This window comes from Gordionus sp. m RMFG-2023, chromosome 4 (genome assembly GCF_954871325.1).
Source record: "Gordionus sp. m RMFG-2023 chromosome 4, tfGorSpeb1-WG-v2, whole genome shotgun sequence".
NCBI lineage: Eukaryota > Metazoa > Nematomorpha > Gordioida > Chordodea > Parachordodidae > Gordionus > Gordionus sp. m RMFG-2023.
In genome coordinates, this window is record NC_088778.1 from 4,680,852 (window position 1) to 4,696,321 (window position 15,470).

General features: G+C 28.7%; 1 protein-coding gene across 4 annotated transcripts in view; it reads right to left on the reverse strand.

Moving 5' to 3' along the window:
• Positions 1-10,448: 10,448 nt before the first annotated feature.
• Positions 10,449-15,470, reverse strand: part of LOC135928884 (mitogen-activated protein kinase kinase kinase kinase 5-like) — a 40,199-nt gene continuing 35,177 nt past the window's right edge. For 2 of the 4 annotated variants that reach the window (XM_065465342.1, XM_065465341.1), the window contains exons 24-28: positions 13,710-13,795; positions 12,975-13,058; positions 12,417-12,530; positions 11,992-12,062; positions 10,450-11,751 (exon numbers count right to left, since the gene is read on the reverse strand). In XM_065465342.1, coding sequence (XP_065321414.1) covers positions 11,608-11,751; positions 11,992-12,062; positions 12,417-12,530; positions 12,975-13,058; positions 13,710-13,795 — 499 coding nt within the window. In that variant the 3' untranslated portion in view covers positions 10,450-11,607. Of the gene's footprint in view, positions 11,752-11,991; positions 12,063-12,416; positions 12,531-12,974; positions 13,059-13,136; positions 13,403-13,709; positions 13,796-15,470 lie in introns of those variants that run through there. The other 2 variants (XM_065465343.1, XM_065465344.1) reach the window with 2 other exon arrangements.

Sequence of the window (15,470 nt, forward strand, 5' to 3'; positions counted from 1 at the left end):
AAATCTTCAGGCTTGCGTAATATTATTCTAAACGAAATATTGAGTTGGCCGTTTTTAATAATCGGCTCAAAATGAGCGGTTTAACCTTATATAACGAAAATTTAAACAATCGCTAAAACCGAGACTGTCTAATTTTAATAAATAAAGCTTTTTAAACTGTAAATTTCAACTCTCTCAATTTTTTTGTTTTGATGATATATAATTATCTCCATTTTTTAAAAAAAAACCTTACTCTATTTTACTAATATATAAAATTATTTTCGAAATTAGCCTTTATTGGAATTGCAATTACTTTGAAATAAGTATTTTTTTACAAAAAGTATTTTTTAAAGGGGGGATTATTATATAAATTTTTTATATTTTTTATTTTTTAAAAAAAAGGCTTAAAATATCAAGAGTGGGATTATTTCGATTTTAATTTATCATTTTATAATATATTATATATATATAACTCGAAACTCGTATAATAATCTATTTTTTTTCATTTAATTTTTCTAAAAAATAATTGATGATAACGAAAAATTATATTTGTTATATGTTTTGATTAGCTAAAGGTTACATTTTAAATCGTCCCAATTATTTATTGATAATTAAATTTGAAATTATTTTTCTATATTTTTTATAGTTTTTTTTTTTACAAAGAAGAACAGAGATTCGACTTTAAAATACGAGACTTGTGTCCCCCTAATATTAACATTGTTCGTCACGTGATTCAACTTCCGAGCTAATGTGCCAACCTGAAGGTTAAAATAATTCAATTAATATAGGAGAATAGGGTATCCACCCCCTCCCCCCCCACCCTACCCTAGATATAAAGTGAGACAATTGATTAGTACACCCCCCCCCCTCTTCTTCTTCTTATCGAGTAGAGTGGCCTGGTTTGTCATATTATCGAAAAATAATTGTTTAGAAATATACCGGAGTTCCCTCAAAGGACCGATTTTTTTGTAAGTTGGATCTCAATCCTAGAATATATCTCTATTTTTTTTTATCTAGGCAAATCCAATCCATGTATTTTTTTTTCTCCCTATTCTTTGATTCTTTAACTCGTATAATTTTTAACTTATTTTTCCTTTTATCTAAAATCAGCTTTTAACATTGGCAAAACCCAACTTGCATAATTTAATTAGTTAGGTTATTGTTTATGTAATCGGTATAGTTTTTGGGTAATTACTATATTTTTAGTGGTTTAAGTCAATTTTTTATTTTGACTCAAAAGCTATCACTTTGATCTCGGGGGGGTTTATTTTAAAAAGGATAGCAGTTCAGATTTGAAAGAAACTAATACTAGTTAAAACGCCTTAGTGTTAACGGATTTTCTCCGACAGGAGCCTGAAGATTGAGCGGAATTATCCGACATTTAGCCTTTTATCAGATTCTATCTTAGAGATAGGTGTGGCAAACCCATTTCTGTATTTATTTGTTATTTACATTTTATAGGTTTTTGCAGAACTTTACCTGAGCTATTTCTCCAATCAACTAACTTTGAGTATTTCCATTTTTAAAAATTCTAGATTTAACATTATTATAGGTTCCCGTTTCTAAATCGCGAAAACAAAAATCGCTACAAATTGGGATATCTCGTCTATATCTAATTGGAAAATTTTAAAGTAAATTTGAAATTAATATTAACATGTTAGGAAAATAAACACAATGGAGGAAATATGATCTAAATTCCCTGTATGAATTGTCTATTTGGAAATATGGATGAATATTCCCAATATTTTTAGCGATTTTTTTAAAAAAATATTCAATTCACGAGTGTTTATTTTCTCAGTGTCTATTAATATTAATTTCAAATTTATTTTAAAAATTTTATAGGAGATACAAGCGCGATATTCCTAATTTCTAGCGATTTTTGTTTTTGTCAAAAGAATTTTTCCTGTTTATATGCATAGTTTAGTAAAAAAAAAAAAAGAAAGAATAAATTACAATTTATGATTTACTTTCTCATTTTTGTGACCCCCCCCCCCCTACACAGCGAAAAATCAGCTGTTTAGCCATTTCCAGTTAGAACTTCTTTTTTTCATATGGGTTTATTCATAACCGAGAAGTGAGATGTCCAGCTACATGAGCGGCATGTAACAAATGTAAAAGAATAGGTCATTTTGCAGCTTGTTGTTGATAAGAATTTTAATTATATAGGAGTGTCATCAAGTGATTCTATTCATAATATAGGGAAAATTCAACAAAATCGAGCAAAACTAACTGCAGAGATAAATGGGTTAGATGTTGAATATGATTTTGACACCAGTGCACAGGGGTAATTGATAAAAATTGATACATGGACAAGTATTGAACGACCAAAAATTAGGCCAACCAGTCCATTGACTGCATATGGTGATCATCCGTTAGACGTTAAGTGCGAGACCCAAATCAATATTAGAATTTGATCACGGACAAGGACCCTACCTGTGGTAATAATGGACACAGCTGGGGTGCCTCTTTTTAGGAATGCCTCGTCAAGTTATGATATAACAAGTGCCCAATTCGGTCAACGCTATTGACTAAGAAAAATGTTCCATAGCAGTAGATTCTAGAATTCTAGATTTGGTTAATTAACATCAAGCCAATTGTTAATAATTTTTTTATTAATATTATCGATTAAATGGCGTCATAAAACCGCGAATTATTAAGTCATTTTTATATTATACAAAAAAAAAATATTCTGTTCGGATATTTAAAAATAAATTGTTGACGGCCAGGGATTCAAAACCGAACCTAAACCGGTATTATTTACCGAACCCGAACTGTTTAAAAATTTGTCTCCAGTACCACAAAAATGAATCTAGGAAAATAAATCCCCGGAAATCAAATCCCCGGGAAAAAAATTCCCCGGAAGATTACTCCCCGGAAAAAAAACCCCCAGGAAAATAATTCCCTGGAAAAAAATTCCCATAGAAAATAATTCTCCGGAAAAAATTTCCTCGGAAAAAAATTCCTCATTTTTTAAATCCTATAAAATATTAAATTATTTTTATAAAATTATAACAATTCCCCAGAAAAAAAATCTCTAAATTATTTTTTTGAGAAAATCGTCGAAAATTCCTGTAAAATTTTTCCAAATAAAAGTTTTCAAAATAAAATAGTACTTGTGATTAATATTGAACCTAACAAAAACTTAAATTATTAATTAAATACTGATAAATATAATGTATAATGTTATGGACTTATGCCCAACCCAGGTTTAGGAAAAATTTAAACAAAGCAATATTTATAAAATAAACGAATTGGATACCTAGTCTCTCTGATATTATGCTAAATATTATTACCAACTAAGATTTTTTATTTTGGCCCGGATTTATAAATACATCTGGATCTGTAAGAAAGCATTTTTAAAATCGATCTTCGTAAATTTCTTTCCTTCTGAAAGTTTAGCTATTAGATCATTAATTCGTGGGTGGATATCTGAAATCTTCTAGAGCTGGGTTTACGGTGTCCTTAAAATCAGCGCAAAGTCTAATGCTCCCATCATCTTTGTAGACGGCGGTAATAGGACTTGCTCATCATATTCACAAGCTCAATAATTTTATCATGTATCCATTTTTAAGTTCTTTGCCCACAAGATCAATTTTTGAATAAGGTATACGTCTAGGTGGTATAATTTTAGATTGTACATCTCTTCTTAAATGTAACTTGACACTTGCTTTGTTAATTGGACCGTTAGTCAATTTGGATTCGCACTCATTAATCAATTTTTTAATTTCATTATCGTAATTTGTCAATATTTACTATAAATTTTTTAAAATATTTTTGAAGGCGTTAATCCATGTACGTCCCAACAGACTCAACTACTACCGCTTGTAAATATTTTGAGATACCTTCATAAGTCACTTTAACTTGCGTAATGCCTATGATCTTAATTAAATTTCCATCATAGGCGCAGGGGCGTCTCTAGCCTTTACAATCTCAGGGGGCTCAACTAAAAATAATTTATAGGGGGTAGAGTGGGGGGTGCAAAGCCCTTCATACTCCCATTCTTGCAGGCCTTCGGCCGGGTTTTTTATTATATATTATACTTTTTTAAAATTTGCTCCCTCTGAACAATTATTATGAATTTTATATTTTGTCATTTATTATATTATGCATACAAAATAAATTAGCATATAAATCATTAAAATAATCAGGGTTGGGCAAATTTTCAGAAAATTGTATTCAGATACAGATACTTTATAAAATTTTGTATTTAAGATACTAGATACTTTAGAAAAATTTCAATAAGATACAAGATACTTGTATTTTTTTAAAAAAAAGTATCTAAAGATACAAGATACTTTTTTAAAAAACTTTAAATAGTCAAAATCAAAATGTATAAAGCTTATATTTTCTTATCTATAATATAAATTTATAAAAAAATATTTAAAATAAATTGTAGAAAATAACAAATTTATTATAAAAGATAATGCGATATTCCATTTAATTATTATATAATTAGTAAATAATAATAAATTAGCATCATAAATCAGCATTATTTTTTAATATTATTAATTTTTCGTTCAATCTTTGACGATTTGGTCTATTAACCATATTAGCAAAGCTAAATAATCTTTCAACGGGGGCTGAGGAGGGTAATATTGTGTTATATTTAATAAATATTTCTTTTATATATTTATAACTATTTAACATATTTATAATCCGCCTGTCATCTTTCATATAATTTAGGACCTCTATTTCAATATCATTTATTGAATTATTAGAATTGGATGTGGTACTTTTAAGGCAAAAGTAATCATCATCTTCATCACATCAATTGAAGATTTTGTTGAAGTATTAATTTCAATATTATTTTTAAAAACAATTAAAACTTCATGTAATAAAAAATCCTGAAGGTATTTTTTTTCTTTTTCACCATCAATCCAACGATTTTTAAAATAGGGATGAGAAATAGTTACCAAAAATGCACTTTTAAAATTGTTATCAAAATTCATCAAAATTATATATATTTTTAAATCTTTTATTATTTAAATAATTTTCTATGGCAACAGCTAATGGTTTGCAAAATTGTACATTGGTTTGAATTAAATTTGTAATTTTTTTTAACGACATTTAAAATTGGAGCTGATTCTCCATAATAGCAATTGATTTCACTCTGTATTTTGTCAATCGCTATAGCCAATGGGGCCATTATATTGCAATATTCTTCTAAATATTGAATTTCAATATCTCTTAATTTAGGAAATTACACTATTTAATTAAATAGAAATGTTTTTTAAAGTCAAATTCCTTCGAGGATTTGAGGTTTTAAATAATAAAACGAAAGTTAAATAAATCTAGTTCACCTTTACACATTTTCATCAACTTTTAGATATTTATTGAAAATCAAATTTTTACTTTAAAAAAAAATTATCTTTACACAAATTTTAATCATTTTTTTTTTAGAAATATATTAAAAATTTAAATATCAGTTGGAGATAAGAGGCTTTTCACAATTTACTAACTCTTAAATAGCGCCCTTTTTTGTTTTTATAAAGATGAGCTATTAAATATTAAATAATATAATTATAAATTCTGTGGCGAAATAGGAAATTTGCAATTCAATCTGATCCCCAAGAATTTAACTGACTGAACACAAAATCAATATAAAACTTGCAAAATTATATTTTTTACTGCCCAATTTTAATTAAATACTGCCAAAAGTAATGAAAAATGCTGACCATTTTAATCAAAATACATCCAGAGGTGATTATCAGCAGTGACTATTATATTTTTCGAATCTAACAATCATTATTTTGCCTATGAATTTTTTTTAAAATTTGCAGAAAAGAAATAGTTATAATTTTATTAAATGATGTATGGAATAATAAATTATAATATTCAAATGAAACAATTCTAGAACGTATATGTTCTCCAATTGAAGAGAGAAAATTAGGCAAGTCCCTTTCTCTCTTCTAAAAAATCAATACATACATTTTTTAAAATATTTTGTTTCGTTGCATAACTACGATTTTTTTGGGGAATGTATGTCCCAGTACTCCATTGGCCGATTTTGCCGATGTCGACGGCTATTTCCATCCTCATTTTTTCGATTAATTCCCATATCTTAGGTTTTTTGTGGCCTATAATATGCTGAAATCGATTATTCCATCCTTCACATACATTGTTTGTTCGATTTTTTCCAGCAATCGTAGCAATCGTAACGTTGAACACATTCCATGTTTCAGGTGGGAACAATGGCTATACTTGCCTTTGAGAGTTTCTCCCATATCTAAATTCTCCATTCAAATAATTTTTTTCAAAATAAATTAATAATTCTTAGTTTTCATCCGATACAATGGTTTTTAAATACTCCATACCTCGTTTGACATCGTGTATAGGTAAGAATGCTAATCCATCGATCATAGCTGCAAATAAACATAACGTTGGATCATTTCGATATGATGATTCTAACCCCAATTCTTGAATCTTCCTATGAGTGGATTGAGTTAGATGATAAAAACATCCTTGGATGATGATATCTCTACCTAAAAGTTGAATATAGATTTAAATTATTGTATAGGTTGTTTTATTTAATATTTATGTCTTTATCAATTTTCATTAATTACTAGAGGTTGGTGCGTTCATCCTACACTCATAAAAAAACCGTTTAAAATATTCCTAAAAACAACAGAAAAAGGAAAATAGAATTTAAAAAAATTTCAAGGTCCACGGTCCAAAATACATTTTAAAATCAAGGTCCTAACATATCTCGATTAGTATATAGTTGTAATTAAATCGTAAAAAGAAACCTAGAGTATTTTCGATGGGATTGATTGCGGCCTTTTCAAAATCCATAAAAATTGTTATCGGATCTATGACTAAATTCCGTTCTATGGGCTTTTTCGAGTAAAATCTCAAAAATTTCTTCCTACGTTGTATACGTTTTTCTTTGTAACAAAAAACATGCCGCTGTAATAAACAGTGTTTTAAAGGGTATTCTAATTACATATAGCTGCAAAAATAAATGAGGAGCCAATTTAAAATTTCCGTCTATATACCAAGTTTTCGTTTTGGCTAACATTTTAAGCATAGAATCGGTGGCAAATATAATTATTCGTTCATTAGAATCTCCGCCATTTTCATGCAAAAGAAATCTCTCATTCGTAAAGATATTTTCAATTAAAAAGTTATTTATAGACATAAATATGATTTAACCTGAATTGCTTAATTCTTCCAATGTGGCCGGAATAGGAGGAAACCTTTTTATTTTGTGATTTCTAAGTGTCCTCTTGATACTATCTTCATTCGGAAGTCTTTTTCTGGATTCGGGAGACAATTTAGACATTTCTTCTGCGTATATTTGGCAAGTATTTGGATTTGTTTCAGATGCTTCTTTTCATCGTGCTTATAGCGTTTTCAATTTGATATTCATGTGGGTTTATAGGATGAATATGAGGCGTATTTTTCAATGTATAGTCATTTTCATTGTATTATTTCAAAATAACTGGGCATTTTTCAGCATTATATGATGTAAATTTGTATCTTTTAAAATTTTTCGTAGTTTTATGATAATTGTAGGAATAGCCCTCATGTAGCATGCTTACTTAACGGAAAAACATAAAAAATTTATTAAAATTATCAAAAATGTTTAAAATGTTTAAAATAGTAAAAGAAAATTTTATAAAAAGTAATTAAAAAACTAAATGAAAATCGTTTATTTCAAAATTACAAAGAATATACCACCCAAATATATAAATTTATTTATTCTTGAGCATAACTTTCCTTTCAACGTTATAAATATTAATAATATTAGGGAACTAACTGCGATTATGTAATAACATTTCCGGAGTTGGAAACTTTCAAATAAAAAAAGTTTTGTATTTTAAAGATTATAGTACCTCCTGTGTTTTCTTTGATAAATTAAATATATTTAAAATTATAATATTTATAAAAATAAGCAAATATTATTTAGAATAAATACTATAGGTAGCGTTCAATTACTTGAGATAGTCTTTGAATTAAATAAGCTTGTGTAATCAGTGATTAGGATCAACACTTTTTTTGAAAATTTATAATCAGATACAATTTTTAAAATCAATAGTATTAAACATAAAAAATTTCCATTATGTTATTTTTGTCCGGGGTTCAAACTGATATAAACGAACGGAACAGAATAGTGTCATAATATTCATTTTAATGTTATATATATTTTAACCTTAGTGGCGTGTTAGAAATAACCCCCCCCCCCCATCTTCATGGTAATTATAATGTGGTTTAATTACCTGTTTTCATAATATCTATTCAAGTCTAGATGAAAAGTGGATTATGGAAATAACCTTTCTCTTTCTAGAGAAAAATTTGCTTTCACATTTTTCTTTTCAATTTTAAATTGTAAAACCTCTTTCATAATTTTCATATATTTCTATAAAAAATCTATCGTCACAAATCTATACTTTTTATGCTATCTACTAAATTATAAAATATAAAAACTACCAATCGATTTATCAATTCTCATTTAAAGATTGCCCTTTTGGAATTAAAAAAGAAATACTCTCAACGTTCAGAAAATACTAATATAATTTTTTAGAAATATCTTTATTTTATAGCGGCGAGATTATTTTTTGATAATTTTAAAAAAATTATTCGGGGATTTTTTTCCTGTTTTTTTTCCGATAATTAATTTTATCCCCCATATTTAATTTAAAATCTAAAAAATGGGGAATTTATTTCCGAAGAAATATTTTCCGGGGAATTATTTTCTATGGGAATTTTTTTCCAGGGGAATATTTTTCCGGGTTGATTTTTTTTCTGGGGAATTATTTTCGGGGATTTTTTGGGGAATTATTTTCCGCTTACCCACAAAAATGACTGTGAACCGGTTTCAACCTTTTGGTATTTTCACCCATTTAAAGATGGTTAATAATCAGTTTTGACCGACAAGCAAGTATTAATAATAAATTTTTCGCTATTTTTCTGTATTTCTATTTGAACGGTGCCAGCTGTTCTCGGCATAAAATTTATTCTTCCTCCTTATTGATATAATTCGACAGAAGAAAAATCTTTTAAATATTTTAATTGTAATATGCGGGCTCGCTCAATAATATTTTTCTTGGAGAATAGTAGTAAAAATTTTTAAAAAAATGTTCTTTCCTATACATAATTCTAATATACGCTTGTACGCTAAAAAGTTTGAAACACCTTTTTTCGAACCGAGCTTTAACCGTCATTTTTATCTTGAACTAAACCCCCTGGAAACGGCTATGAAAAAAACTTTTCCTAGAAATGTCTTTTGTCTTTAGGTATCCGCGAGAGGCAGGCTAGGGTGGGGGGATAAGGTAAAGTTAAGTCAAAATAACTGGCAAACTTAATACATCCTCGGGGGCTTAACCAGTTGATTATCACCAATCAATGTTTATTTGTTATTTCTATCCTAAATCATGGATGCCTGATTCTATTGGATGGATGAAGGAATATCCTAGGGATGTTTTTATTATCATAATCGAGTTTAAATGGTATTGGAGGGGGCGGGTAGATTTTAAAAGGGGGGAGAAGGTGTTGGCTTCCAAAGAAAATTCTGTCATGCCGACTTTTTGAGTTGTCAAACATAAGGATCCAAACTGTACTTAAACTCTTAACTAGGTTGAATTTATCTTCCTTAGATATATTAACAATTATAAAATATGAAGAATTGTGGTTCCAACTAATGATACAAATCCACTTCATATTATAGCCAGAAAAATATTATGCAAGCATGAAGATTTTGCTTCAACGAAATCTCGAGTCTCAGGCATTGGCTGAAATATTAAGCTCGCCCTTTTTTAAAAATCGACTCAAATGCAGCGACTTTGAATCACTAAGTTCCAACAATCATTTAGAGATTTATTGTAAAATATAAATTTTAGAGTAAAGGACAAATATTTTTGAAAAAATGGTCAATTCCTTTAAAATTAGATTATAATTTATTTATAGCTTCGGAGTTATTTTTCAAATTAGTTAGATTTTTTTTTAAAAAAATAAATAAATAATGACACTAATATGACTAAAATATCTTAAATTTTTAATGTCAAGCTCTTAAAAGGCGATAATGCATTAAGTAAGATTAAATCATAAACAGTTCCATCATAAAATATGACGCTATAAATTTAAAATTTTCTTTCTTTCTTTCTTCAACAAAAATAGGTTTAGAGTCACTCTCCACATCGATTGAGGAATTGATCGCTTCTCTCAGTCAGTTTTCCTACAATCTTAAAATGATTTTCAAACAAATTCTATCACGCGGGGCATGACCAACAGAATCGGCACGGAATGGGGGGCTACACTTCATATAATAGCAATACATTCTCTCTTTTCCTTAAATTTAATTGCAAGAAATGATAAAAATAGGCATTCGTCTTTATTATAGTTACCATAATATCATTTTTTTTTTATAATAAAAGAACATTTCTTGATAAAATAATAATCACAATTATTTTCAAAATTTTTAATATTTTATATATATATATATATACTAGAAAAAACACAGACTAACGGATATAAGAAAATGAATATCTTTTTGTACTAAAAGTTTCGAACAAATTATTTATAAGTTATATATATATTTATATTTAAATATTTTTGTATATAAAAAAAATGAAGTAATAATACATATATTCTATAAATGTGTGACACGTATACAAATTACATTAATACAGACGATGTGGGCAAATGGATAAAAGCTTTAAAAAAAAATGGCGATGGTAAATTAAAAACTTATTATGATTTTTTTATTTTTTTTTTAAAAAAAATGGACGAGATATATGTTTATTTTAAAATATGCATTTATATGAATGTTTTGTCGATTCTGAGAAACTGATTTTGAGATTTAGGGGTTGCATGTTTATAATACAAATAACCAGATGGGAAATATGTTGGGCAAATGTCGCAGAGAAGATATGCAAATATAAATTGCTGTTATATAAGTGAAAATAATTAAATTTTAAAAAAAAAATATTTAAATGTCATTATGCAGTAAATTAAGAGAATAATATCTTCTCTTCTTTTTTTTCTGTAATTGGGTTTACAATTGCACGGTGGATACACATTTTAAGTCATATGTTTTTATACGTAGACATTTAAACTCCCGAAAAATATTTTGAGATTAATTCTACATTTGGAGGGAATTTGGGTATTTTAAAAATAGTCTTTTATCACGTTTGATCTAACTCAATAATTTTTTTAAAAACGCTTAATTTTATGGTTTTTTTTAAGTAGGAAGAAAAAAAAATAAAGGCCATTTTTGCGTGAGGATTTATAAAACATTTTTTTAAAAAGGATACGTGATTGGATTTAATAGCATATCGTAGAATTGTTTTTTAAAATAATATATTTTTTTTATAGAGATTTACGAATTTAAGATATATTCGCAATATTAGATCATATTTCAAAAATTAAATCTAAATTGTCAGTTTAAAATAATATATATATATATGTTTAATAATTGCGTGTAACAAACCACAAGGGTCCGTAGAAAATTATCTTTCATATTTTGTCTTTTGTTTAGATATCAAAAATATAATATCTAATACATTAAATTTTTTAGAAGTTTATCCATTATTTTTTTTTATAAAAAAAATATAAAAATTAAAAAAATAAGATTTTTCTAAAGGAATGATGTGCCTATTATTTTATCTTTTTTATATATAATTTTTTAAATCAACTATTTTCATGACCGGCCAATATATAAAGGTTGCAAGTGGCGGAGGACGGTTCTATGGAGGGTCTGCTCTCTAACACAACAGTTTTGTCGGAGCCTAAAAGCTTAAAAATACGGCTTTTGTCACAAATCTCTTGAGTTATCTATAATAAAATAAAAACCAAACATGAAAAAGTTTATTATATCAAATTTAATATATAAAAAAATAATTAGAAATTTTGATTTTTTTTTAAAAAATTGATTGATTAAAAAAATAAATTGTCACACAAAAAAAATGAATAATTATCTTCTATAAAAAAAAAAGTCAAAAAAAATAAAAATACCTAAAACATTTTCTTCTAAAAAAATTTATAATATAATTCTTTTTTAAAAAAAAAACTAACTTCGTTCTGCGAAAAACTTCGACCTTGCATACCGTGTTTGTGGAACGCTAGTACACTATCGGTCAAACAAACTAATTTATTTTATGTAAATAAAAAATAAATAAAAATATTATCCATCTTTTTAAAGATTTACGGGCACACAGCTGATTAACCGTCTTAACCCTGCATTCGGAGTTAGTGCGAATATCGCGGGGAGGTGTACAAAATTACCGCGTATTTTGAATCCCTACCGGCGAATTCGCGGGTAACTATAAATGAGGGGTTAAGTTGGCTTTGTTAACGAATTCCATCAAAAAGATTATAGCTAACGGGTGTATTAATTTTGCATAGAAATGTTCCAAAAAAAAAGTGAAAAAGTGTCACGTGAAACGTGATTGAGAGAGAGATTAAATTGTCGATATTAAAAATCTTGATTTATTTGTTACCTATGGATTCAATTTGAAAATCGAATTGCAAGTTTGAATTATAGGAGTATATTTTATCGACGGTTCGATCGTCGCTATTGGAATCGGTCCTAAGATTGATCACCTTAACCTTTCCTGTTTATAGCATAAATATACAGATAATATATGCGTAAAATTATATCGTCTGTATCAGTTTAAATTGTTTTCCCGAAAAAAGAACGATTATCATCAAAATGGGGGATCGTATATTGTAATATAACCTTCAGTCTCCTTTCGAAGCTCTTTCGATTCGGCTTTTAGAATGAGTAGATCCAATAGATACTAACCCCTACCCTATATATTGCCTTCACCATGCATGTTTATGGGACATTTAAACGTGCCCGTAATACTCATTATAAAGATAGCCACTAGATACGCCCACCCATAGTTTTAATTTAGTCTCAATTATTATATTTATGTCAATAAAAATTGTAATCTAATTTTGGTTAAATTGAATAAATCACGTATAAATAATTGATAATTATCGATTGACCAGTTATTTTTTTGAATAAATAATTTTTTTTAAAAAATGGCGCTTACGATTATAACACAAAAGTAATGATTCTTTGTCAAGTTGAGTCATATTGACAATGTCGACTTTTCTTTCGTTGTCAGAAATTTTATCTGCCGAAAATAATAAATTATATATTATATAATACAATAAATAATCTCATTTCCTTTCTTTCCTATACATTATTATTATTTTGAGAATATATTAAAGGTCAGTGGTGTCGCTGAGGGAGGGGTGGGGGGAGTGTTCAAAAGGCCTAAAAGCTTATTTGAGCAAGCCATCTTAGGTGAAACGAGCTAGAGACGCTATTAAATTTTACTTATAATCCTCTTATAACATTTTCCCGTTTTTTTGTTAAAAAAAATTTCGTTATGATTTCGGGTCCCAAGAGATCTATCATCTAATTTGACAGGTTTGACAGTTTTCCCCAGATTTTAAATTGCCAAAACATATTTCCCTATAAAAAAAAATAGTAATATATTATAGAGCTGTTTATAAGAGAAGGTTAACGGTGCGGTTAAGACCGCTACACGGACCGAACGAATTTTCAAAAAAATGGGCCGGTCGCATGCGGATATCTATTTTCGAACCCAAAGGATCAAGTAGCTCGACTGGATCCGCTGAGCCGGTCCTAGATTTCAGAAATGTATGATTTTCGCAAAAATTTTAACATATCCAATAGTTTTGAGCCAATTTATTTTTAAACATTCTTCTCATTTTTTTTTGAGGAAATCGATAAAATTTTCAAACGCGATGGAATTTACCGGTAAACCACAAGGGATTGGCGTTGAGATCCACCATATTTATGGTCAATTTTTCGTTGTCAACATCGTTATTGTCATTTTCCATTCTTAATATATATATTTTTTAAAAAAAATATATAATTATATAAAATAAAATACATGACGCTCTTGATTATTATAAGGTTTTAACTGACATTTTCGAGTATAATAGTGCACACAAATTGAGCGATTAAGTTTTGCCGTAATTTTTTAATTAAAAATAAGTAACGCATTCCTTTGTTTTAAATTGAGATTGCCTTTTTATTAATATCTGTCGATTCAAAATTTAAAATAAGTTTCTAAAAAAAAAGGATTTGTCGATTTGTCTTTGAAAATTTTTATATTACATTTTTATATAAAAAGACACGAGTTTGCTAAAGAAATGGAATGCGCTAATGGAATTGGAAATATGGTTAGAATGGCAAAACAGATGTCAAAAAAGAGGCATGTGATAGGTGTAAAGTGTTTGAAAAATATGGAAGGAAAAATGACGATTGATAGTAGTGGTATTAAGAACACCTGGAAGATTTACATGAAAGGACTTTTGAATGAAGAAAATGAATGGAATAATAATATTAGTTGTGCAAAGGTAGAAGGTCCAGGGTGTAAATTTGGCAAGGACGAGATAAGGAGAGCAGTGAAAAAGATGAAGAAAGGGAAGGCATCGGGTTTAACGATGGTGGTATCAGAGATGTTTAAAGGTTCTGATGATTTAGGGATTAAATGGTTAATGAATTTAGCAAATCAGATTGTCACAGAAGGTACTATTCCCGAGGACTGGCGAAGAAGTATAATTATCCCAGTATACAAGGGGAAAGGTGATCCTTTAGATTGTGGGTCTTACAGAGCTATTAAACTCTTGGAACATGCAATGAAAGTATTTGAGAGAGTGTTAGAAAAGCGGATAAGGGAACAAATCAAAATTGATGAAATGCAGTTTGGTTTTACATCGGGAAAAGGCACGACAGATGCAATTTTTGTGGTGAGACAAATTCAGGAGAAGTATCTTGCGAAGGAAAAGAAACTCTATTATGCGTTTGTTGATTTGGAGAAAGCATTTGATAGGGTGCCGCGTGAGATTACAAGATGGGCCTTGAGAAAATCCGGTGTGGAGGAATGGTTAGTTACCGCAGTGATGGCAATGTATGTTGGAGCACAAACAGCAGTACGGACGGATTATGGTGATAGTGACAGCTTTGAGGTGAAGGTAGGACTTCATCAAGGATCCGTGCTGAGTCCATTATTATTTATCTTAGTAATGGATGTGGTAGAGAAATGCGTGAAGGACTTCCCTGGGAGATATTATATGCAGATGACCTTGTATTAATGGCAAACAGTGAGGGAGAATTGAGGGATAAAGTTAGTAAATGGAAGATGACTATGGAAGCAAAGGGCCTGAAAATGAATGCATCAAAAACAAAGGTGATGATTGGTGGGGAAAATCTAAAGATAGAAGAATCAGGTAAGTGGCCTTGTGGTGTATGTGGGAAAGGCGTTGCTAGAAATTCTATCCAATGCACCAGATGCCAGAAATGGGTACATAAAAGATGTAGTGGGAAAAAAGGCAGTTTGATGTTAGAAAGAATGACCTTTATTTGTAAAACATGCATGAAAGGGATACATAATAATGATAACCTAAAAAATGGTGGTCTGGATATTGGCAATGGGTTAACCCTAGAAAAAGTGGATAAGTTTTGTTATTTAGGTGATATGCTAAACGCAGATGGTGGTGTAGATTCTGCT